Here is a 25,948-nt window from a genome sequence, read left to right on the forward strand (position 1 = left end):
GAGAAGGTGGAAGCATCTAGAGAAAGGCTCACCTTTACTCTGCGGAGGGTTCTGGCTTCGGTCTCGCAGGACATTAATTTCATACACGGCACCGTACTGCTCAAACAGCTCCCTCAACTCCTTCTCGGACCAGCTGCGAGGAATCTGTCCCACGAACATCTTGATGGAGTCTGGATCCGGATGGTCTGGATGATCCATGGTGCCGTTCATCTTCTTTGAGCTAAAACAAGCAATGGAGCGGTAGATGTTAATGAGCTGTTCGAAAAAACAAGATGAATGCGTAACACTTTACAGAAGTTAAAAGTACACTTAAGAGTTAAAGAAAGCTCCACAAATCAGGAGTTAATCCAGTGTTATGTACAGAACAAATACAGAGAATGGCTGGCTTCTCAAGATTAGATTTATGCGCGTAATCGGAGCAACCATGAACCCAGACAGGTGGAGGTGATATTTAGCTGATTTAAAAGGTGACATCACACAGAGTCATTGACAAAAATAGTGATATAAAAAGCAGCAGATTTCACGAAAAGGCACAAAAAAAAATAAAAAAATTTAAAGCAGTGATACCTCTCAAAACTACAGAATGAGGCGGCTCGAAAAAACAAAAACACAACAAAACCACTTACACAGGACTGGAATTCAGAGAGCAATGATCCACCATCATCTCGGGCAGGAAATCAAGCTTAAATGAAGCCATGGTCTGTCTAATTAGCCCCCCTGGAATAAACACAAGCAGACAGAGCTCAACTCCGCCCGGACAAGGCTCGGGAGAACAGATGAAAGACACTACGAGGAGCAGGACAGGAGGAACATAGCACGAGAGCAGACACTAGAGGGAGAGACGACAAGCGGAGTCCTCGGTGAACCCAGCATTGGACAGGACAGACTGGACTGGGAGAGGCACAGTGGGTGCAATAAGGAAAAAAGAAAAAAAGAAAAAAAGAAAAAAAAAAAAAAAAAAAGTTTGTGTTCAATTTGAAAGGGGACGCTACCATGTGAAGGGAGGCTCAGCTCAGGGCACAATGAAAATGCTGATGCACGGAGCTTGTTTTGTGCATTTTTCCCTGGCGAAGCATTACTGAGTGCAGCATCAGATAAACAGACTGTCAGATCAATAGGGATAGGGGCGAGTGACAGAGCGGAATGAAATAAAACAACCGCTCGCTTCAGCCCGGGTGTTGGAAACATCACCCAAACGGCGCGCACACAGTCCAGGCCTGCCTCAAGAGCCCCATTTGAGGATATCCTGCTCCATTATAGGTCACTGCACGCACATATAAAGCGTGTGCCTCCGCAGTGGGTGAAGGACTGGATGAGGGAACGAGGAAAGTGTTCCAAAAGTACCTTACATACAGACCATGAGTGTTAAAGGGGTTGAGAGGTGGGTACATAAAGATGACCTATCCTCAGGTGGCGGGCCGAGTCCTAGCACACCCGACATTCAGCTGTTTGACGAAGCGGTGGCGCTCGTGCTGCTTCCCGTACAAGATTACCTGCGCACCCCGCCCTGCAGTGTGATTACAATACATTCACTTGAATGGGACGAGCAGTTGTAACTGTGCGCCGCCGTGCAGGTAGTCTTGAGCGCCGCCTCCTCTTCAAACAACCGATTGCCAGAACTCAGACCCTTGCTGATTGGATATGGATGACGTAAACTGAAAATAGGTCATCTACATTTACCCTCTGCACAACTCCTTTAAGGTGTCCATAACATTAGATGAGCGTCGGCTAAACCTGCTAATTCAGCGGGACAGCCCGCCATCTAATGTATGAGGGGATTTCCCAACTAAAATGCCACCCCAAATGCCCAGGCCCCTTACACAGATTGTACTTCCCTCGCTCCCCAGCACTGGCGGCGCTCCTGATCCCTGCATGGCCGCCGCTACATCTCCCCGTTGCGAGGATCAAAACATCCGGCGACGGGGATGGTGATGCGACAGGATCGAGCTTCCCTAGCACAGCAGGTGATGCTAGATGGGGCTTATTCCCATTGTGGAAGTACGTTTTGATCTGCGTGACGGGGAGATGCAGGGGTGGCCGTGCGGGCATGAGAAGTGACGCAGACGCCTGGGAGAGAGGCAAGAACAATCTGTGTGAGGGGGTTGGGCATTTTTAGGGTTGGATAACCCCTTTACGGCCCACATACAAATTAGTGCATTGTCGGACGATTCACAAGACCACGATCGCTTCGGGAAACAAAAGCTGTGTGTCGGCTGCATCTCCCGGACCAATGGTGTGTCATCTGGTCCAAACAGACTGCATCATAGGATCTGACTGTATCATAAATTACTATCTACCGCGAGCAGACTGTACTCGCATCATGAATTACTATAATGAAGTCAGTTCGGGACAGTGGAGTCGCGGTGGATACAGGAGATGTGGCGGACACGGGAACGCATTTCCTGGACACAGCATGTTCGTGTGAATCAGCCCTAATTGATGGCACAGTCCAATGTGTATTGGGAGCTCCCGACTCTCCAGTGACAGAAGATACCAGGGGAAAGGAGGATCATACCAAATTAATATTTTCATCTGACGCTCTTATTCTCCCGGCAGACAAGCCGCCGCCAGAAGCGTCTGGCAACGGATTTCTCCCCTTTCCCTATGGAATACACAAACGTTCGGTCGAGCCTAAGTGTATGAGCGAGTTGCAAGGGAGTCCGCTGTCAAACGGATTGAGGAGGATGTCAGGGGACAGAAACATTGGGCGTGTTGGGTGGAACAGCTTTTTAAAAGGTGTCCGGCCAACTATGGAAGCCCTGCACATTTACCAGATGAATGCAGTACAAAAGGTATGCGTGTGCATAGATAACTATGGAGAGATCACCGCGAGACATACAACATTTAAAGGGGGTTTTCAGGTTCACAATATTGATGGCCTATTATCAGGAGAAGTCATCAATATCAGATCAGTGGGGGTCCAACTCCGTAATTAAAAAGGATTTTACAAGTCTTTACAATTGATGACCTATCCTTAGGATAGGTCATCAGTATCTGATTGGTGGGGGTCCAACACCCGGGACCCCTGCCGATCAACTGTTTAAGGAGGCCTCTTGCAACTCCCCAAGCACAGCACCATAAATTGTATAGTGGCTGTGCTTGGTATTGCACTCCAGCCCTTTTCACTTCTATGGGGCTGAGCTGCGCCTAGGCCATGTGACCGATGAATGTGATGTCACATGGTCTAGGGCAGGGATCAGCAACCTGCGGCTCTCCAGCTGTTGTGAAACTACAATTCCCAGCATGCTCCATTTATTTCTATGGGAGTTCTGAGAAGAAAACAGCAAGTAGGCATGTTGGGAATTGTAGTTTCACAACATCTGGAGAGCCGCAGGTTGCTGATCCCTGGTCTAGGGAAATCTGAGAGAAGGCCACGACCCTACTGCGAGAGCTGCTGCCTTCTCTAACAGCTGATCGGTGGGGGTCCCGAGTGTCAGACCCCCACTGATCAGATACTGATGACCTAAACCTTCATCCCATTCAATTGACCCACGACTGATCTTATACTGATCACCTACCTTCAGGGTGGGCCATCGTTATTTTAAATACAGAAGACCCTATTGGAGAGGGTCTCCCATGTTCAGCAGTCTCTGGCAGTCCCATAGAGTTTGAATGGCTCAGAAGTGCACATACTCGACCGCCTGAGGACACAGGACCCCAGCGAGGGTGCCAGCGACCAGACCCCCACCCCTACTTATCACCAACAAAGTTGTCATTCTGGGACACCCCCCTTAAAGGGGTTGTCCAGGTTCAGAGCTGAACCCGAACATACCCTTATTTTCACCCAGGCAGCCCCCATGAGGCTAGCATCAGAGCATCTCATGCTCCGATGCGCTCCCTTGCCCTGCGCTAAATCGCGCAGGGCACGGGCTCTTTTGTTTTCAATAACACACGGCCGGGCAGAAACCTCTGATTTAGCACAGGGCAAAGGAGAGCATCGGAGCATGTAGGGCTGCTGGGGTGAAAATGGAGGTATGTCCGGGTTCAGCTCTGAACCCGGACAACCCCTTTAAGCTGCCTACAGACATTGGATGGACGTCAGCTGTACATCTAATCTATATGTAGGTCTCATTGCCATGGCTGTTTGGAAAAAGGAGGATCATGCATGTGGGATCCTTTTTCTTTGTTCCTCTAGGACAGGGATGCTCAACCTGCGGCCCTCCAGCTGTTGTAAAACTACAACTCCCACCATGCCCTGCTGCAGGCTGATAGCTGTAGACTGTCTGGGCATGCTGGAAGTTGTAGTTTTGCAACAGCTGGAGGGCCGCAGGTTGAGCATGCCTGCTCTAGGTGATATGTCGCTTCTAAATGGGTCCTGCATTGGCTTATTCCCTGCTATCCATTAAAAAACATGCATGCTTGGCTGGAATGGATGTAGACTAAAGGCCATCAAAAGTGTATGGGCAACTTCGGGTGTATTGGGGTAAAACTGTACCAAAAACATGCATGGATTGACTAGATAAAAGTCAAAATAAGGAGTGGCACCTGCACAGACACAGTATAATGGAAAGATTTGCTTCCGTTCTGTGTTTTTGACTCTCACCTGGTTTTGGCTTACAATCACTGTCCAAACACTGATGTGTGAACTAGGCCTTAATCTAGTTTAACGCCTACGGCATGGATTCCGGCAGGATGTTTCGGTAGAGAACAGCTTGCCATAATTCGCCAGATCGAGCACTGCTGGAGGTAAACGGAATGCCTGCCGGCCATATTAAGTATAATGAGGTCCAGTTGAGATCCGGACGCATTTAGTCAAAAATGTCGCTGCTGTTCGTGTCCGGCTGATTCCTGGCGATGTGAAACTATGTGTGGTCTATGGAGAGCGAGCTCCTTGCCGTCACTAATGCAGCCCGACGTGCTGTCTCCAATGTCACGAGGGCTGCTGCTATAATTGTGTTCGAGGCCAGACTGTGATTTCTATACAAATAAGGGCTCATGCACAGGACGGATCCAAAGCACATTTTTTTTGTGTGTCAGATGCACACCAGCACACTGTAACATGTCCTATTCTTGTCTGTTTTACGGACAATGACAGGTCAGTTCTATAGCGGGCAGGACAATCTGTAAATTGTGAAACGCACGCGGCAAGTATCCGTGCTTTGAGGAACGCAAGAACGGCTAGAGCTGTGTGCATGAGCCCTAAAGCATCTGGGCCAGGTACAGAATCTAAGTCCCTCTGTCTGTAAGGCTATATGCACACGACCGTTCCGTTTTTGCGGTCCACAAACGGCCTTCTCCAATTTGTGGAACGGAACGGGCTTCCCATTGTAGAAATGCCTATTCTTGTCCGCAAAACGGACAAGAATAGGACATGTTATATATTTTTGCAGGGCCACGGAACAGAGCAACGGATGCAGACAGCACACGGAGTGCTGTCCGCATCTTTTGCGGCCCCATTGAAGTGAAAGGGTACGCATCCGAGCCGCAAAAGCTGCGGCTCGGATGCGGACCAGAACTACGGTCGTGTGCATGAGGCCTAAGGCCCCTTCTTTCCATGTGCAATAGCAACGTTTTTAAAAAGGAGCAAGTCTATGACCCTAGGATATCAACCACATGACTATTCTTACAAAACACAATATTTCTAAGGCCACCTACGAGAAGGACCAAGGATTAGGACAAAAACACGAGACAAACAATGAACCTAAAGGCAATCAGTCCCCTCCCTCTCCAGCTGTTTGCATAGTCACATTGCTGTGGGTCACCTGAATAAAAGCAGTTTTTCTTTTGTTGACCCGAGGATCCATTCCCAAGTTATGATACTTTTGCTTAATGTGCAGATTAGGCATTTGGTGCAAGCAGGGAAGTCACCATTGCTCTTGTTGCACCCAAGCCCTGCTCCTTTCTGTGGACAGCCCTGCCCCGTCTGCTTTGGTTGACAGGGCCAGGCAGTGGCAAAGCAGCCAGGAAAGAGACTGGCCACAGAAAGAAGTGGCGAGACTGGCATGGGAGCAGGCAAGGGAGTCAAAGGAAGGCGAAAACCTGAAGCACTCGCCCATTGCCGTTTGGCGGTCCGCAGACCATGGTTCCGCAAAATACGGATACCGGCCATATGCATCCCGCACTCTCCTCGGTCCCCATTATAGAAATGTCTTTTCTTATCTGCAAAATGGGCATGCATAGGACATGTTCTATAACTTGCAGAACGTCTGCATGGAAGTGTACAGCACATGTATGACATCCGTGTGCTGTCTGGAATTTTTTGCAGCCCCATAAAAATGAATGGGTCCTCATGCATTCTGCAAAAAATGCAGATCAATTAAAAATCCAAAAAATGGTCGTGTGCACGAGTCCTTAGTGTGGATCCTTCCTGCAGGTTCTGGAAGAAAAATTGTGCGGGGAGCATAAGGGTGCATTCACAAGACCATAGTTTTGGCTCGTGTCCGATCTGGGAATCGCACACAAACCGCAAACTGGATACGGAGGTGTGAATGCCGTCTAATAAGAGCGAACGTTACTTGTCTTTTGGAAGCTACGTATTGACAACTGAGCCAAGGAAAGCAGGTATAAGTAAATTTATTGATACCTCTATACCAAAAGGGTCGTCACTTGAGTGGTGAGGCACATTAATGCATCCTCTGGCATGTCACCGAGACCCATCAGGGATCCGTATTAGGACTCCTACCCAGCGCTCAGCTTTCTGCATCCATCTACATGCCAACCGCATTTACCTCAATTGAACTACAATCTGCATAAGTAACACCGTCCCAACTTAAGTAGATGCAACTGCTGTCAGGGCCGCCTTGGAACACAAAACCGTATTTGCTAAATGACGGCAAAGTATTTGCTTTAATAACCTGAAATTACCCTTCATCACAATCATCACAGCATAATAGTGAAGAAAGTACCTCCAGCCATTAACAAACATGTTCTCAAGGGTCATGAATTTGCCCTAAGCATACAGCACTCCAGATAAGGGACAGTAAAAGGAGGCACTCCAAGTAGGACAACACCTTAGGAGGCCGGTCAGCAGAATACCTGTGGCAGCGCGCTAGATACAGGTCCATAGCCCTAGCAGCCAAGTTTACTATATTCCACTGACGTGTTCGCTTTAACCCCTTAGCAGTTAAGCCCCAGTAGAGCTCAGGCCGCGGGGGCTGCTTTAACTCTTCATATCTCAGGCTTGGTAAAAGTGCGGTGCGACACCATAGCCTATCATTATAAAAATTGTTGCGCGACATTGGTGTAACAAAATGTCGTCATGTAGCCCTAAAGGGGCAGGGCGCTGTGGAGGTCACTGTTAAGGGGGGATACGACACACAAACATTAAATGAAATACTGTCGATGAAATATACCCGTGCGAAGCCGAGTCCTTCTGCTAATATATATCTTGGAAAACCCCCTTTAAAGCAGTCCTCTCCCCTGTGATCTCAGCCTGCCTGGAGAAGGGGCAGTGGGGGAGCTGACCGCCTGCAGGGAGAGAATGTGAGTGTGTGAGTGTGTGTCAGTGTGTGTGTGTGTGTATATATATTTCCCTACAAGGCACTGTGTCTGACTTATCAGTGAACCTTCTAGTGACACTCCCTTTAAGCGGAAGTGTAAATGATAATAATTGCCAAGTATATGAATGTTTCAACTTCTATGACAGGCGTCACCGGAAACTTTTAATCTGACTGATATCTAAAGATCATGAGAAAGTGTTAAAACTCACTGCCTGGAAAGTGTTATTTCCACAGATCTATTTCTATTGATCGCCACCGATTTAGTTGTACTGGTTTCTCTGGGTGACAAAGTCATGCCCTCAAGGGAGAAGACAGCACTTGGCACTCCGCCACCGAAGAAATCATTACAACACCAGCAACATCCGCGAGAGAAATCAGGAATGCACAGAAGCAAAAAGTTTGAGTGCCGCCGGCTCTCGGCCTGACAGCGCGATGTGGGGGCAGTGTCGGACGTGTTCGGCGAGGAGCACACCAGTCTCATCCCCCTGATGTCTGTTGCCTTGTTAGAGAGAATCCACTTTTTAGGTCAACTTACACCCAAGCTGTGGATTTTAAATATAAAGCTACATGCATTATGCTGAAGGCCTTTCTGCCATAAACTCATTCTTCCCCATCAGAATACCCACGGCAAGCACAGTTCTGCCTGGCTACACAAAAGCAAAATTATGTATGTCCGGAGCGCACAAAAAACATGGAGGTGATGGGATCTGTAGTAGGGGTGTGCGATATACGATATTATCGTCATAAATTCGGGCAACGATATAGATTTTAGTTATAGTTATATCACGATAGATGACAACGGAGCAGTAGTGAATTGAAGAAGCTTCTCACTCACCGCTCCGTGGCCTCCCGACTCTGCACCGCGCTGCACTGGCCGGGGCCTTGCATGCACACATTGTCAGCGCGCTGGCTGACGCTGTGTGTCACGTCAGGTCCCTCCCAGTGCATGCTGGGAAGAAGACGCAGTCCGTCTCCTGCGGACTCTATCAGCCAGCCGCGCACACTGCAGGAAAGGTAAGTATATTAGCAGGGGCCCGAATCTACCAGGGGGTGAGGTGGATGGCTATGGCCTGGGGCTAATGGTGCTGGCTGGGGGACATGGATGATAATGGCCATGTAATTTGTATACATACAGAAGAAAATAATATATCGTTATATCGCACATGCTTCAAATTATATCGCGATATAGATTTTAGGCCATATCGCCCAGCCCTAATCTGTAGTGCTTGTTACTAGTGCATTTCAATCGGACCACTACCTGGCATTGTAGCAGGTCACCATGCAGTTCACCCCTAATGGAAATACGGCACACGGCTCTTTGGTGTACAATATTGGCTTAAGATAAATCAAAAAGGGTAAAAAAAAAAAATTGCCAACATGCTTAAAAAAAAAAAAAAAAAATAGTTAAAAGGCCATGTCTACCTTTGGGGACAATTTTATTTTTATGATTGCAATTTACTCACTTTGAGCTCAAAATCATTTTTTCAGTTGGTCTTTATTAAAAATATTGAGCCGTTTTGTCACAAAGGGTTAACTGTTTTTCTAGTTGTGTGCATCCTACTTTCACTTTGTGCTGGTCATCTTATAAACCATATCTCTAAACTACTAAGAGCTCAAACACTTAAGCCACATTATTAAAAGTAAGATAAGAACTGGGCTATAATGAGTGCTTATAATGTCAGAGATAAGGAGCCCTCAGCTAGCTGCCTGAGGAGCAGAGAAAATTCTGATCCTGCTAGTGATGCATCTCAGCCCTGTACAGAGAAAAGGGCTCCATATTTTTTATAAAGACTAATTGAAAAAGTGATTTTTAGCTCATAATAGGGATCGACCGATAGATTTTTTTTTTTTTAGAGCCGATACGATATTCTGTGCATTTTCATTTTTGAAAAAAAAATTCCTACACAAATCTGCTGAAAATGAACATATTTATTGTTAGATTTTTATTTATTTTTTATAAATCTTTCTTTTTCATTTATACTTAAAGGGCTTCTGTCAGCCCACTAAACCGTTTTTTTTTTTTTGCTTAATAATAACCCCTACACTGCGATTTATCCATACATAAGTAAAATAATAATTTTGGGTCAGTAGAATTTGCTAAAACCCTATTTTTATAATATGTAAATTACCTTGCTACCAGCAAGTAGGGCGGCTACTTGCTGGTAGCAGCCACATCCTCCGATGGTAATGACGCCCCCTCTGCTTGTTGATTGACAGGGCCAGCGGACGGGATCTTTCTCCGCTGGCCCTGCCTGTTTTCATTCAATATCTGGCGCCTGCGCCGCGGCCGTACCTATCTTCAATCGGCGCAGGCGCACTGAGAGGCGGCCACTCACTTGGCCGCTTCATCCTCAATGCGCCTGCGCCGATGACGTCACATCTACACCCGGCGCAGGCGCATTGAGGATGAAGCGGCCGAGTGAGAGGCCGCCTCTCAGTGCGCCTGCGCCGATTGAAGATAGGTACGGCCGCGGCGCCAGATATTGAATGAAAACAGGCAGGGCCAGCGGAGAAAGATCCCGTCCGCTGGCCCTGTCAATCAACAAGCAGAGGGGGCGTCATTACCATCGGAGGATGTGGCTGCTACCAGCAAGTAGCCGCCCTACTTGCTGGTAGCAAGGTAATTTACATATTATAAAAATAGGGTTTTAGCAAATTCTACTGACCCAAAATTATTATTTTACTTATGTATGGATAAATCGCAGTGTAGGGGTTATTATTAAGAAAAAAAAAAAAAAAAAAAAAAAAAAAAAACGGTTTAGTGGGCTGACAGAAGCCCTTTAATATTTTGGTGTTTGTGTTTTTTTTTTTTTTTTTTTTACACACTAACTTTTAGCCCCCTTAGGGGCTAGAACCCTTTGTCCTATTCACCCTGATAGAGCTCTATCAGGGTGAATAGGACTTCACACTCCATGCTGCTCTGTGCACACAGCAGCATTGAGCCGACTATGGCAGCCAGGGCTTCAGTAGCGTCCTGGCTGCCATGGTAACCGATTACACTGCTGGGGCTCCGATCAGAAGCTGCCACTGCACCACCAATGAGGAGGGGACCCTGTGGCCACTGCCACCAATGATTAATACTGGGGGGCGCACTGCGCCACCAATGTTTTTAATAAAGGGGTTGGGTGGGGAGGACACACTGCGCCACCAATGTCTTTAATACTGGGGTTGGGGGGCACTACGCTACCAATGAAGATAACTCGCCCATTAATTCATATACAGGAGGCGGGTGCTGGCTGCAGAATCATATAGCCGCACCCGACCTCTGAGCGGTAGCTGTGATCCATGGCAGTTAACCCCTCAGGTGCGGCACCTGAGAGGTTAACTACCGCAGATCGCAGCTACTTGTCATAGAGGTCAGGAGAAGGCTATGTGATACTGCAGCCAGCTCCCGCCTCCTGTTGAATTTGAATGAGTCAACATCATTGGTGGCGCAGTGGCCACAGCCCCTCCCCTCTTCTCTCATTGGTGGCAGCGGCACAGGGGGGGGGGGGGGAAAAGAGGAGGGAGACACTGCTTCCTTCTCCCCTGTGCTGCTAAGGGAACACAGATAGCGCTATCCTTGTTCCCGATTCATTATCGGCAAAATAGATGCAGATAACTTTCAAAATCCTGAATATCGGACAATAATAAATCGGTCGATTGCTAGCTCATAATGTGTACAATGCAATAATTTTTTTAAAAATGCCCCCAAAAGGTGGCCATTTTTTGCAAATCTGACATGTGTCATTATGTGGTGATAACTTTAAAACACTTACTTATCCAAGCACTTCTGAGATTGTTTTTTCGTCACATATTGTACTTCATGACACTGGTAAATTTGAGTCAAAATATTTCATTTTTATTTATTAATTTTTTTTAAAAAAATTGGTAAAATTCGCAATTTTCAAAACTTCTATTTCTCTGCTTTTAAAACAGATAGTGATACCTCCTAAAATAATTACTTTACATTTCCCATATGTCTACTTCATGTTTGCATCATTTTGTAAATTACATTTTCTTTTTTTTGGGACGTTAGAAGGCTTAGAAGTTTAGAAGCAAAACCCAATTTTTAATGACAAGGTCAGGTCTGAAGTCCCTTTGTGGGGCTTAAATAATAGAAACCACCCATAAATGGCCCCATTTTAGAAACTACACCCCTCAAGGTATTCAAAATGGATTTTACAAACTTTGTTAACCCTTTAGGTGTTTCACAAGAATTAAAGGAAAATGCTGATGAAATTTCAGAATTTCACTTTTTTGGCATATTTTCTATTTTAATCCATTTTTTCCACTAACAAAGAAAGGGTTAACAGCCAAACAAAACTCAATATTTATTACCCCGATTCTGTAGTTTACAGTAACACCCCATATGTCATCGTAAACTGCTGTACGGGCACACGGCAGGGCGCAGAAGGAAAGTGACGCCATATGGTTTTTGGAAGGCAGATTTCACTGGGATAATTTTAAGCTGCCATGTCACATTTGAAGACCCCTTGACGCACCCCTAGAGTAGAAACTCCAAAAAAGTGACCCAATTTTGGAAACTACGGGATAAGGTGGCAGCTTTGTTGGTATTATTTTAGAGTACATATGATTTTTGGTTGCTCTATATTACACTTTTTGTGAGGCAAGGTAACAAAAATATAGCTGTTTTGGCACCGATTTTATTTTTTGCTTTTTACAATGTTCATCTGACCGGTTAGAGCATGTGCTATTTTTATAGAGCAGGTAGAAGACAAGCTCCAATGCCTATGGAAGGCATCGGGCTTGCCTTCTCTGCCATGGTATCCCCGCCACTGCAGCGCAGGGACCTGAATAGGAAGCGGAGCGCAGGGACCTGAATAGGAAGCGGAGGGAACCCGTACCCTCCGCATGCCGTGGTCAGCTTTGACAGCAGCATACAAGGGGTTGACACGCTGGAATCTGTGTTTTCACAGACACCGGTGTATGCAGCAGGGGCCCGGCTGTCAGTGACTGCCGAGTCTGTGCCGCTGATCGGGCGCAGCTCCTGCACCCGCCCGATCATCCCGCCGTACATGTACGGCGCGGGTCCTTAAGGGGTTAAAGTCCCTGTACAGACTCACACTATCCAAATCAGCGATGCCGGTGTCAGACTGTGTAGGAACATACCCCCAAACTGGTAACATCCATGTGGCCCCTTAATTGCAATTCATTCATAATTTTGTGCAGGAATAATAATGGAACATCATAGAGTCATAAGAACAGATGCTCCCGAATTGTTATTACAAGGAGAATGTGAGCAGTTACTAAAACAGACAAGTGAATAGAAGGGATGGGTCCTCTTATTTTTTTTTCCTGAGGTGGCAGCTACAAAGTATAAAGTGCTGCCTTTCTAGGATAGTCCATTGATGCCAACAGTCGGAGTGCAATGGTTACTTTTTCAGAAAATTTCAAAAATTCCAAACATTCAGCAATCGTGCAGCTGAAGCCTAAAAATACACTTACATAATTCTGGAAATTCTCCCACATGAAGGAACTTTTCCAAATGTATAAGAACTTGGAGCTGGTGCTTATACGCTGGAACGCACGGGGACAGTTTCCATGCCTACCGCAGCTTTCTATTTTTTGCCTCTGTATCCAGAATTCTAATTCTAGCACCAGGCGTAACGTGATGGCCATGAAAGAATCGACACAGGAAAGGTTTTACCTGCACCGGCGTTCAGAAGAAGGATTTCACCAAGATAATGGTTCACATCATCTACACAAGGACGAGGGCTTGCTCTGATCACACAGACCTGACATGGATGCAACTATTAGACCACCTGCACACAGTGCGGTTTTTTCCAAGCGGACTAGAATGGAAAAACCTCAGTGCAATACAGGACCAGCAACGTGTACGAGATTACGCCAAACTTACGTACTCTTTGCTCCGTTGCGGAAATTGACCTGCCTGAACTCCGCACCCTGTGGATTCTTTGTGCAGGTTTCACCCTTTTCAATGGAAGGGCGAGACCTGCAGCAAAACCGCATCAAATACATACCAAAAAACGCAAGTAACTGTCGCGCTTCGGTGTGGGAGGGAAACACCACACCGAGCATAGGAGGGAAAGGGGGAGGGGGGGAAATCGGGTCTGAGAACTAGGGAAGGAAAATGGACACCTACTAGTGAAAAACCCTAACCAAAATCCTTACTGACTACCAGTATGAACAGACCCCAGAGGTAAGAGTTCATACGCAGGAATACCTAGAGTTTTATCAAGCCCTGGTACTAATGGCAGGGACGAGACTACTACCTGTTGCTCCAAAACGGAAGGATGAACAGGAGTCTCCTAAACGCCCAACACAAACAGGGAAATGCAATACACAGAAACGAAACAAAATACAAAAAGGGAAAGGAAAGACTTAACTTCAAAAGGAGCAATGGAAGCACCAGGAACTCAGCCGAGATCCAACCACAATCTATCCAAAGGCCCAAACAGAAGCTATAAACCGCACAGCATTGTGGGAGAAGCAACTATAAACAGAGAAGGTTAAATGACCCTAATAGCCACAACACCGACGTCATTTGATCCAAACAGAAAACATGTCACATCAAACCACGTGTTGCCAGTCTCACCGATCTCCTGCCACCTGTCGCGGGAACGTCTGTGACAGTAACACATGCCATTTTGTTGTAGAAATAGAGATTTGTGTGCAGATAGCTTTAGTGGCCATCAGCCTGTCCCATTTTTCTTTCCCTAGAAGACTGCCAATCTTTTGAGTCAATGATTTAAAGGGGTTGTCCCATCTTGGATATTGGGGGCATATTGCTAGGATAGATGCGAGTCCCAGAGGTGGGACCTCTTAGAAAATAGCGCCGGAGGGCACATAGTGTACACACGGCTGCTCGCCTTTCATTCCTATGGGAGCGCCGATAATAGCTGAGCGCTGCCCCATAGAAGTGAGTGGAGCAGTGGCCGCGCTTGCCCAGCGCGTTTCCTATTCATTACAATGGGACTCCCATAGGAATAATTAAAGGGCGGCTGCACATAAGTGGTGCGCCCTCCGGCACTTTGCAGGCTCCGTCTGAGTATAGCAAAGTTCATCTCACCAGTAAGTCAGGTTTTAGTAACCATTTGCATCCCCCATGTAACAGCATTTCTGGAGCATCTATTCCTATGACTATGTTGTGAAACTCCTGTATTATTCCTGCTAGAACTTATAAAATTAATTACTAGCAGTTTGCAATGAAGGTCCAGATGGATGTAACTAGTTAGGGGTGTGTCCCTACTCTTACACTATCCAATCAGTGCTACAAGTTGGAGGGACGTGTCCCTGCGCAGTGTGACACTGGCAACACCCATCCAGACTTTAATTGCAAACCGCTAGTAATTCATTCATAACTTCCAGAAGACATAATAGAGGAATGGCACAACCTGGAGAGATAATAATAGAGACTCCAGAATGGTTGTTACATGGGGGATGCAAGTAGTTACTAAAATAGACATGTCAGGAGAGGGGACTGCTCCAAAACATCATGCAAAGTGAATATTAAGACAGTGTGTTTTCTTGGCCTGGGGGGGGGGGGGGGGGGGGGGGGGGGGGGTCAAAAGAGATGTAAAAGTCACATCAGAGGATGTGTACAAGTAAAAGTGCTACACGACTAGTAAGGGACAAAGAAAATGAAAGCAGGCGCCTGATTGGATGAGGAGGGTCACATATTTTTAGTCACCCGTGTCATGATGATCCGGTGATTGCCCCGCTGCTCCAGTATTAGGTTTCTGTGCAACCTCTAGACTGGCAGATCAGGAGAATAAGAATTGCAGGGAAACCTACACGGTGACTGGTGTCTGCTGGCCCAAGTCTGTTAATAGGATTATCTGCTGTGGGACCCCCGAAATCAGCTGGTATCACCAGAGGAACCCTTCCCTGCTGAATCCACGCCAGGGGTAACAGCTACTTTGTGCTTGTGCAGATAGGGGGGCTGTCTGGGACAAAAGCCCCCACGGATGAAATGTTGGACGAAGAACATTTTAAACTTTAAAAAAAAAACAACCTTTAAATCAGCCCGTCAATGGGAAAACCTCTTCAGGGCAACTGCACACGATGCAGATTTTCCATGCAGACTCATGCTGTTGAGAGAGACAGGACAACCAGCTCTCCGCCCGTATACATTACAGGGATCAGCAACCTTCCGCACTGCAGCTACAGTGAAACTACAACTCCCAGCATACGCTTACTCTACTGTTCTTCAAACTCCCACAGAAGTGAAAGGGGGAGTTGTAGTTCTGGAGCGCCAGAGGTTGCTGATCCCTGCATAAGATGGTCAGATACTCTGACAGAAGTTTGGCCAACATTCATCCTTCTGCAGGCTACACCTACCTTCAGGCTGCACTGGAAAATTGCACCAAATTTAGCAGGATCCGCCATGCTAAAATTATAAGCTGGATCTTGCAATTGATTGCAGATGAACATCACACACCTATGTCCAGCTGAAAACCCTGGTCATGAATAAAGCAAATTGCAGCGACAGCCGACATGTGTCCGAGACATCAGCTTCGCACGTTCTGATTCGTGCCATTTACACAAGACTTAGATTATAAAACCAAAAACACACGTGGAGCGGACTGGCCGAGCACGTCTTGTTTACCAGGCAATCGCCTGCGATCTCCAAGGAGCTGGGAGTTCCTCAGAGGTTGATAAACAGATCGGATATCCGCTGCAGCCGGAGACATTGCTGCCAACAGGGGAAATGCACACACAGAATTTGACTGCAGATAAGGCACTTATTGCTCCAGGTACCAGTCCCACAAATGTCTAAAGGTGTTAGAACACTGCCCGACGTACAATAAGGCTTCAGTCGGCGCGCGCCCGATTTCACAAGCTGACGCAAACTGAATGCTTGTTCCTGAAAATCCTGCATCACTCAGGCTAATAGGCCCTTAGAATTGTTTGAGGATTTTAGAACTGATGACCTGTCCTCTGACAGTCATCAGTATCTGGTTGGTGGGGGTCTGACCCCTGCCAATCAGCTGTTTAAAAAGGCACCGATGCTCACAGTAGCACCGCGGCTCACAGTAGCACCGCGGCTTCCACGAAGCACTGCGCCGTACACTTGATAGCGGCTGCGCTCATCCCATTCACTTCTATGCGGCTGAGCTGTGCCTAGGCCATGTGACTGAAGAACGTGATGTCACATGACCTAGGGAAAGCTGAGGGAAGACCAGGGTGCTACTGCGATCGCAGCTGTCTTCTCAAACAGTTGACTGGCGGGGGTGCCAGGTGTCGGACCCCCCACCGATCAGATACTGATGACCTATCCTGAGGATAGTCTTGGAAAACCCCCTCATACACGCTACCATCTCTGTACTTCAGACCGCATTTCCTACTTGTTCTATAAGTTCCGACATGTTCTATAATTTGCAGATCGGCCACAATCCGGAGGTGTGCATGGCCCCATAGAAATAAAGCCTCATGCACATGACCGTGTGCGTATTTCAAACAGATCCGCACAGTACGGATGGATACCTTCTGGAGGACATTCCAGGTTTTTCTCACTTCCGGTAATAGAAAGGACTACTGTTCTGCAATATGGACCAAAACGGACTGGATGCGTGCATAAAATTAATGGGTCAGTGTGCTCTCCACAAAAAAGGCAGACAGCAAACGGCTAAAAAAATATAGTTGTGTGCACGAGGCCTAAGGAATGACCGAGCCATCAGAGCGGAAGAAGCAAAGCTGCAACAGGGCTGTACGATGGTAGAAAAAGGAGGTTTACTCCCCCTTCCCAAAAGCAGAATGATGAGGGAGTCTTCAGACTGAAACCCAAGTGTACTTTTATTTGTGTGTGGTTTTTGATTCAGATTTTACTGCCGATTCATATTTCCCATTGAAATCTGTGGAGAGATTGGGCTTCAAAGTCTGCTACACATCACGATTCCCGCAGCGCAGTACAGACACAGATTTTACAGTAGAGAGATTAAAACTCCATATTATACAAAAAAAAAAAAAAAAAAGTTAAAACATATTTATGATGAGTCTTTTTCTGCAAATGCATTCCACCATGTGTGAAGGAGACAGTACCAGACACGGCTCCTAGACAAGAGTGGCGCTGTTTTCTAATATTATACAATCCGTTAAACCAGGCATTTCCATCTGAACTATTTATGACCAATCCACGGCATACCTAACCTAAGAACAGGGGGCCCCGGACCCGTTTTTCAAGGCAAAGCGCTCCCTACCTGCATCAGTGTCAATGGAGAGGCAGCCCTTTTTTGCAGAAATGCCATAAAAGCTTCCGTTTTTTCCTGTCGTGACCGATCAGGAGCAGCAGTAATTCTAATCACGGTGTCTATAGCGCTGAAGTCATTGCAGCCTTTTGAGTAGCTAACAGGATTTATCAGACAGGGTCTTTTTTTATTTTATTTTTTTCTGCGGGGGTTGTTCAAACTTTCACACACAATAAGTGCACTACGTGGCGGCTTCAGCTTCACAACCTCATTGTGTAAACCCGGTCTAATCCGAGAGGACCCGAGCGTAGAAAATAGAAAGAAATCCTTATACGGTATATTCAAGTGGCCGATCACCTACAGATCCTTATTCCATCGGGTGGAGGTGCGTCTATATTACAGAATGTCATCAGTTATCAAAATCCATAATCCAAGCCGCTCTGCGCAGCCATCATCATCATCAATGGACTCTGCTAATCATAGGTCGATAGCAGATTTTATTAGTACTGGGCAAACAGCACTCCCTGTATATATAACCTTGCAACGCCTGAGGCCAGGTTTCCTTCTCCACCTCCTCCTACTGACAAAGTCTGGAGAAGGTAATTGCTCCGACATTAGAAACCTGTCATTTTCTCCCCCATAGACTGAAATTAACACCTTAACAGCCAGAGAACAGCATGACCGGGTGAGGTGACAGCCTGTGAAATCCTATATTCCTACAATGTCTATCAGAAACGAGAAAGTTACAAAAATAAAAAATACAATTACAAATCTATTCTATACATATATTATATTTATACACACACCACCATGTGAGAAGTCACACTTGTACAGTTGAGGACCTGTCAACAAGCGCTCAGTTCCCCTGCAGCATCACACGAGGGAAATCAAGCATTACTACACAGCTCCCATTAAAACCAATTGGCCACCCACGTAATGCACTCCAGTGAGAGAGGTCTTCTGTCGTTCACCACTTTGGCTAAAAGAAATTGGGGTGAGGTCCTTATTAACTCAGAACTCTCCAAGGGGGCCTTTGAAAATGCATAGAATAAACCAGGCGACCACTTTAAGCTGGCGATATTAGAGAGGTACCGGCAAAACCTGCCGATTTTAACAAAATTAGGTACAGTCTACATGGATATTCCTATTTTATAAAGCAATGGCGCAGTGCTAGGCTGGCAGTGTATAATCATGGGGTGCAACCTCCAGGACATCTAAATAGATTTGCACTAAACAGTCACCCACCGAAGGCACAATACGCCATACGCATGGGCCTGGCTGCAGTTCCCGTCACAGCTGGAAGTGGAAGAAAATCTCAGAGGGGGCCCGCTCTACACCAGCCATGCATCCCCTTCATTCTATGGATCAGTGGGGGTCTCACTGTCAAATCACTAGCAATAGGTCCTCACTTTATAATGTGTATGGGGGGGGGGCAGCTTGAAATCCTTCATAACCAATCCTTTGTTGCCGCCCTAGGCTACTTTCACACTTACGTTTTGGGCGGATCCGTCATGGATCTGCAAAAACGGATCCGTTACAATAATACCGTTTGTATTATCTGTAACATAGCCAAGACGGATCCGTCATGAACTCCATTGAAAGTCAATGGGAGACGGATCCGTTTTCTATTGTGCCAGATTGCGTCAGGGAAAACTGATCCGTCCCCATTGACTTACATTGTGTGCCAGGACGGATCCGTTTGGCTCAATTTCGTCAAGCAAGGCAGCGTTTTGATGTCCGCCTCCAGAGCGGAATAGAGACTGATCGGAGGCAAACTGATGCATTATTTTCCATTCAGAATGCATTAGGGCAAAACTGATCCGTTTTGGGCCGCTTGTGAGAGAACATGACGGATCTCAGAAACGGAAAGCCAAAACGCCAATGTGAAAGTAGACTTCTCCAGATCCGTCACCAGAATGACACGGCTACACCTGACCAGTTGATTGGTGAATTTCCACATGCCCAATCCTTTGTTCTTACAGCAGTTCATCAGCCACCAGAGGTGTTTGGCAGCGGCGTCTTCCCTTATCCCTTTTGAGAACGCACACACGCTTGGCCGAGCCCCAAATGCATGAGTATGGGAGAATCAGGAGGGCCTAAAGTGTTCAGATGGCCATGTATTATTTCATGATTCCCTTGTAGGATCAGAGAACACACCAAAAGTAAACTTTGGTGACAATCACACTTCAACAAATTTGTAGGTTACCTTCCATTTACATCTATTACAGCTAGGAGAACATGTGGTGCAGCTCACTAGTCTGGGGGCAAATCTGCTGCCCGCTGCTCAGCTAAAGACGGGTTGACCATGTGGTATTTTTAAGTTGGATCCTCTTCTGCTCTCCCTTGGGGTGTGGTGCCCTCCTCTCCAAAAAAAACCTTTGGGTTACCCATTAAAAGTATTAGTGGTAATTTTAGGTGACTGGGGGTCTAACCACTAGGACCACCAGCAATGCCAAGAACTGAGGGTCCAGGAGTCTCCTCTGTGAATGGAGTGGTATTGAGTATGCTGGTTCACAGCTCTATTCCCTTTTGTAAGATAGGTGAAGAATAATTTTCATAGGATAAACACCTTTAAAGGGTTTGCCCGATTTGTTTTTTCCTTTTACTGTAAGAGCAGGTACATGTATAAAATAAAAGGATCAACCATTAACCTTTAAAGAGCTTGTTCACCCCGGGGGCCTTTCGACAGACCCTCCAACATGGCCGGACCTGAGAAGGGAATCATACTTATCTAATCTCTGGCTCCATCAACAAAATATTTGGTTTGACCAAGAGACATAACACATGGGGGACATGTCACCACTGCAGCCACTTATTGGCTGCAGAGGCCACGTGACCCACGTGAGACCAGATGGCGATACAGGGAGACTGAAGAACTGTGGGGGAGCATACAAGTCGGAACCAAGCAGTGGGGATCAGACAAGTACGATTCCCCCCTGCAAGAATGGCCATGCTGGGGGAATCTGCCAAAAGGCTCCAGGGGGTGAACAACCCCTTTAAACATCCCTTTACATGGGACCCCTCTACCCCCCAAAAACTCATGTGGTGTTCATTGTTCATAAGACCACTGCAGCCAATCACTGGCCTCAGCAGTGACATGAAAATAAACAGCATGACTGCTGAGTCCAGTGATTGGCTGCAGCGCCCACATCACCTATGCAGGATCAGCAAGGAACGGAGTGGTGGAATATTTAAAGGGTGCAGAATTCTCTCTACTTTATACAGGCTCCTTGCAAATAAAATCTCATAAACCCCTTTAAAACTGAGAGTCAATGTAAAAAAGGAGGGGTCAGTGGTGATGCCCGCCACGCAATGTTCACCAATGTAAGGCCCACCGGCAGATCAGAAAGCAGTAGATTTTTAGCAGGATTTATTGGAAAGAATAAAATAAAATAAAAAAATAGTCACAAAATTCCTCTACGGGATGATTGACACCAACGAGGCAGACAGCGCCAATTAGATTTAAAAAACAAAACAAAAAGACGTTATAAATACAATAATACATTTGCTACAGCCAAAAATAAGACTTACATTAACGTTCTCTGTTTCTTCAAATGACAAGCAGTGGCCCGGAGATCCCGATATTCACAACGGTGCCTGAGAAGGTGAAGGAAAAGCATTTATGAAATCGCAACTCCCTCCTGCGCAGCGCCTCCACTGGCTGATAATAGGAAGCACTAGCACATAAACCATATGTGACTCTCAGGCCATCGGCGAGCTACATATCGTCTGATACAACTCAGCAGTAAAATACTTGGAAAGTTTGGATCACGTGCCCAGAGGGATAATCGCTACATCTGGCAAGTATTCAGCCCGGCTTTCAGCAGGAGCAGGGAAGCCATGTGTTTCCTCCGCATTACTTCTGCCTTTCTGCAGTGTTCCCAGACCTTATCAGCGCCGTGACAGGACATCAACATGGCACGGACACACGGCCATTATATGAGCAAACACTGGGAGACCCAGGAGGGGTGCGCTGCACACCACACAGCTGTCTGCAGGGGGGAAGGGTTAAGAATTAGGACTGGTACGCCCAAGAAACTGAGACTTGAGTGAAAGGGGTGCTGCCTGTCTGTCAGGGGCTGCTCGGGACATCACCAAAATGAGGAAGTCTGTACGCAGTGTCATAATGAACTACCCCCGACCAAAAAGTGGATGTGGGATTACAGAAACACTGAGGTCACAAGGTCTCACGGTTTGGCCTCATGCACACGGCCGTTTTTGTCCGCTTCCGAGCCGCAGTTTTTGCGGCTTGGATGCGGACCCATTCCCTTCAATGGGGCCGCAAAAGATGCGGACAGCACTCCGTGTGCTGTCCGCAAAAAAAAAAAAGGCTGTCCGTGCTGTTCCGCAAATTGTGGAACGCACACGGACGCCATCTGTGTCAACAGTCGTGTGCATGAGGCCTTTTTTAGAGGAAAATCAAAGGAACCTGTTAATTTTGGAAGGATGTGTTGACCGTCATGTGCACAGCGCCATTCCAGCACTTACCAAATGGGAAATACGGTGTGAAAAGGGTCAGACGTGTACAATGCGACATGCCTGATGCTTTGCTTCCACGTGTAGGTCTGTGTGCAAACTGCAAACTCTCTCCTGACAGCGGACGTTGAGGGATGTAAGGATCGGACATGTTGGATTTCAACTGCCCAATCTTTTCATTATCATCAGGAATAGATAAAAGCTGCCGATAGAGGCTTTCTCCCCGTTCACTACCTATGCATGCGCAGCCAAGCGAGCTGTGTTCTCATGTGTCTGGCTGGATCTAGGTCGCATTTGCAAGGACTTTCCGGGAGCACAATACTGATGACGAAACTTCAGCCCTCGGGGCCTCCTCCAAGCACCCCCATGGCTCAGTCCCTTTGAAAAGAATAGGCCTGGGACGCAATACCAAGTCCAGCCACTATACAATACACGGCGCTGTGTTGGTAAGCTGCGAGGAGGCCGTAAACACTTACCAGAGTGCCGTGGTCCCTGCAAACAGCTGATCGGCGGGGTCTAAGGAGTCGGACCCCACCAATCTGATACTGGTGACCTATCCTGAGGATCGGTCATCAATATCAGACTCCGAGAATCCTCTAACATCCTTCTTATGGTTACAATACCCAGAATCACTGAACTTAAATCCCCCATCATGAATGGAACTGTGCTGCAGAGCAACAACCAACGTGGCTTCTGCCCCATTGTTTTCTGGATTGGCGGGGGTCCTAGGGGCAAGAACCTCAGCCCCCCTGAAATGGTGGCATATCCTAGCGGTATTCCATAGCGTCTTCAGATGGGAATACCCTTTAAGGCAGGTGTGACTGCTTAGTAGATAAGGGATAACTACTTCACAATCATGTCCATTCAGGTTGGCAGAAAAAACATGGCACGACTAGGGAGATGGGCACCTGCTGGACATGTAGTGCCACAAGAGGACAGGACACGTGAGAGATGCGAGATTACACACGGGGTCCCCATTTCCTCACGTGACAGACGTCAGACCGGTCTCCTGGTCACCACTGACACAAGCCTCCCCTGTTGTGTGGGGGTCTTTTGTTACCACCTTAGGTCTCCAAATTAATACCTCCGACACATGTCACTGTATAGACACACATTGCCCGTAGGGTTCCACTGTAAGGATACTTGCGCACAGTGCGGATTTCTTGGCGTTTTCATACTAAAAGAGGAATATATCCTTTGTGGTGGCTTTTTTGTGTCATTTTGATTCTGTCTTAAAGGGAACCCGTCATCAAGATTTTGTTCATAGAGCTGAGGACATGGGTTGCTAGAGGGCCGCTAGAACATCCGCAATACCCAGTCCCCATAGCTCTGTGTGCTTTTATTGTGTAAAAAAACCCTGATTTGATACATATGCAAATGAACCTGAGAGGAGTCCTGTATGTGAGATGAGTCCTGTACGTAAAATGAGTCAGGGACAGGACTCATCTCAGGTTAATTTGCATATGTATCCAATCGGCTTTTTTTACACAATAAAAGCACACAGAGCTATGGGGACTGGGTATTGTGGATGTGCTAGCGGCCATCTAGCAACCCATGTCCTCAGCTCTATACCCAAAATCCCGGTGACAGGTTCCCTTTAACCCCAGCCCACTACTGACAGTGGAGTTACATAACTTTGTCCCAAAATTTGCGTTTGCGCCAGCAGTTGCAACGTTTGAATACCAGACTTCATAAATGTCCCCGCTAAATTGCACGCGTTACTTGCAGTTTTTAGTATGGATTTATGCGCTTTTGCCACGGATCTCACTCTTGCATTGAAAAGGGTGAAATCTGCTCAAAATAACCAAAGAATCGATGTGATAAAGATTTCAGAATCCGCGTGGAATGAAAAAGTGCAGCCTAATCTGAAACACTTTGTTAGGTTCTTTATTACGCTGCGGTTTTTCCTCACAAGAATCTGCGCTGAATAAAATGCACGTATTCCACGCGGTGTGCAGGCAGCCTAACGGTACTTTCACACCAGCGTTTTTCCTTTTCCGGCACCGAGTGCCGTCCTAGGGACTCTATACCGGAAAAGAACGGATCAGTTTTATCCCCATGCATTCTGAATGGAGAGCGATCCGTCCAGGATGTCTTCAGTTCAGTCACTGTACGGTTTTTGGACTGAGAAAATACTGGTATTTTCTCCGTCCAAAATTACGGAACACTTGCCTGAATGCCGGATCCGACATTATTTAACATTGAAAAATGCACTAATGCCGGATCTGGCCCTAAGTGTTCCGGAAAAACTGATCCAGTTTTGCGGTCTGGATCCGTTTTTCCGGATGACAACCAGAGAGATGGATCTGGTATTGCAATACATTTGCGACACGGATCCGGATCAGTTTGCATACAGATTGCCGGATCCGGCAGGCAGTTCCAGCGACGCTAGTGTGAAAGTACGCTAACCGTGTATTCCACCGGTACACATTTTGGCGCTGGCCCTCTATGGAGGAACATGCTATGCTTTCCTTATACAAAGGAGAGAGACGGTGAAGGGCTCTTGACCTCGCTGGAGCCCCACCAATACACTTATTAAGACCAGCGTTCTAGAGGCCGGTCTTAATAACCCCGTGCGCTAGATCCACGGACGTTATATAGCGGCGTCAGCCCCAACATAAGTTTGGCGTATCCAGCGTCAGTCTAAATCAAGGAGGCTGGCGTGGATTTAGAACAATTTCTACACCTAAAAAAAAAATGATAAGACGAGCCCAATCCAGGAGGGCGGAGGGGCCCCTGGGGTCTGCAGGTACTTGCCCCCTGCTATATCCCCGATCTGGGCTAGAAGGACGCACTGACGACCACCTCCCCTGTGCTCCCAACCTGCCCCGAGGCTGCAGCGGGAAAGTCCGCGGCACAGAGAGGGAGGAGAGCACCGCGCCGTTATGTGAGGAGGACGGATGATAAAACTATAAACCACCGCCAGGACGCCCAGCTACGGGGCCAGGACACCGAGCCCGGGGCGAGCAGGGGTGGGGCGGCCGCTAGGATCCCGTTACCCCGAGCTACAGGCTTACGCAAGGTTTACGTCAACTCCCCCCCCACCCCTCCCTCTCCGGCGGCCGTTAGACGGACATAAACAACCCATCCTATGACGGGTGAGGTGTTCCCCGGCCACCCCGCACCCACCGGGCCGTTATCCCCCCGCCGCTTACCACACGCAGTCTCCGGGTCACACGCTCCTCTCGCCTTCTCTCTACGCGCAGAGGATCCAAAATGGCGGCACTTCCGGGCGGATCCACAGGCGGGCTCAAAGGGGGGGGGGGGAGGGGGGCAGCGTGAGGCGACCAATAATGGGCTGGACCACTAGGTCGTTGAAAATAGGGGTGGGTATAGGTCACAGCAGGGGTGATGATGTGTGTGTGTGAGTGAGTGCGGGGCTAATAACATGGCGATCAGTGCGTGTCCTGGGCGGGATCGATAGGGACACAGGTCCCGGGGGGCAGAATAAGCCGTGAATCATGACTGAGCGAGCCCGCGGGGATCACCTCGCTGCCTGCTAGGAGTTGTAGTTCTACTGAGGGTCTAAAGTAGACAAATCAATTATTTTTATATATTTCTTTGTATTGTGGTGCCTGTGTCACAAATTTAGATGCCATATTTACCCTGCGGGTGTTTGTGCGACGCTTAATATAAAATTGGCGCCATGCTGCACCCTATTTTCAAACTCGTCGGACGCGTCGCCAAACGGTTTGTTTAATGAACGGTCCCGGAGTCCGCCTTGCCTTGGGTCGGTCGATCCTATGGTGGCGACGTCCGCGCGCCAAAGACAAACCTCTGTGCGATGTCGGCGACGCTCAGTTCTCTTTTCGTGAGGGTGTATTCACACATGGCGGTTGCAGTGCGGTCAGTGGCGTTGCTAGGGCTGGTGTCACCCCCCCC

The 25,948-nt window shown here is 47.4% G+C and overlaps 1 protein-coding gene across 16 annotated transcripts in view; it reads right to left on the reverse strand.

The window, feature by feature from the left end:
• CELF1 (CUGBP Elav-like family member 1) overlaps window positions 1–25,316 on the reverse strand; it is a 44,778-nt gene extending 19,462 nt beyond the window's left edge. For 13 of the 16 annotated variants that reach the window (XM_040409218.1, XM_040409230.1, XM_040409226.1 and 10 more), the window contains exons 1-4: window positions 25,222–25,316; window positions 21,122–21,187; window positions 627–717; window positions 33–220 (exon numbers count right to left, since the gene is read on the reverse strand). In XM_040409218.1, the coding sequence (XP_040265152.1) occupies window positions 33–220; window positions 627–697 (259 nt within the window). In that variant the 5' untranslated portion in view covers window positions 698–717; window positions 21,122–21,187; window positions 25,222–25,316. Of the gene's footprint in view, window positions 1–32; window positions 221–626; window positions 718–21,117; window positions 21,188–25,221 lie in introns of all 16 variants that reach the window. The other 3 variants (XM_040409233.1, XM_040409223.1, XM_040409224.1) reach the window with 2 other exon arrangements.
• Between the last annotated feature and the right edge of the window lie 632 nt (window positions 25,317–25,948).

The sequence above is a fragment of the Bufo bufo genome, chromosome 10 (genome assembly GCF_905171765.1).
Source record: "Bufo bufo chromosome 10, aBufBuf1.1, whole genome shotgun sequence".
NCBI lineage: Eukaryota > Metazoa > Chordata > Amphibia > Anura > Bufonidae > Bufo > Bufo bufo.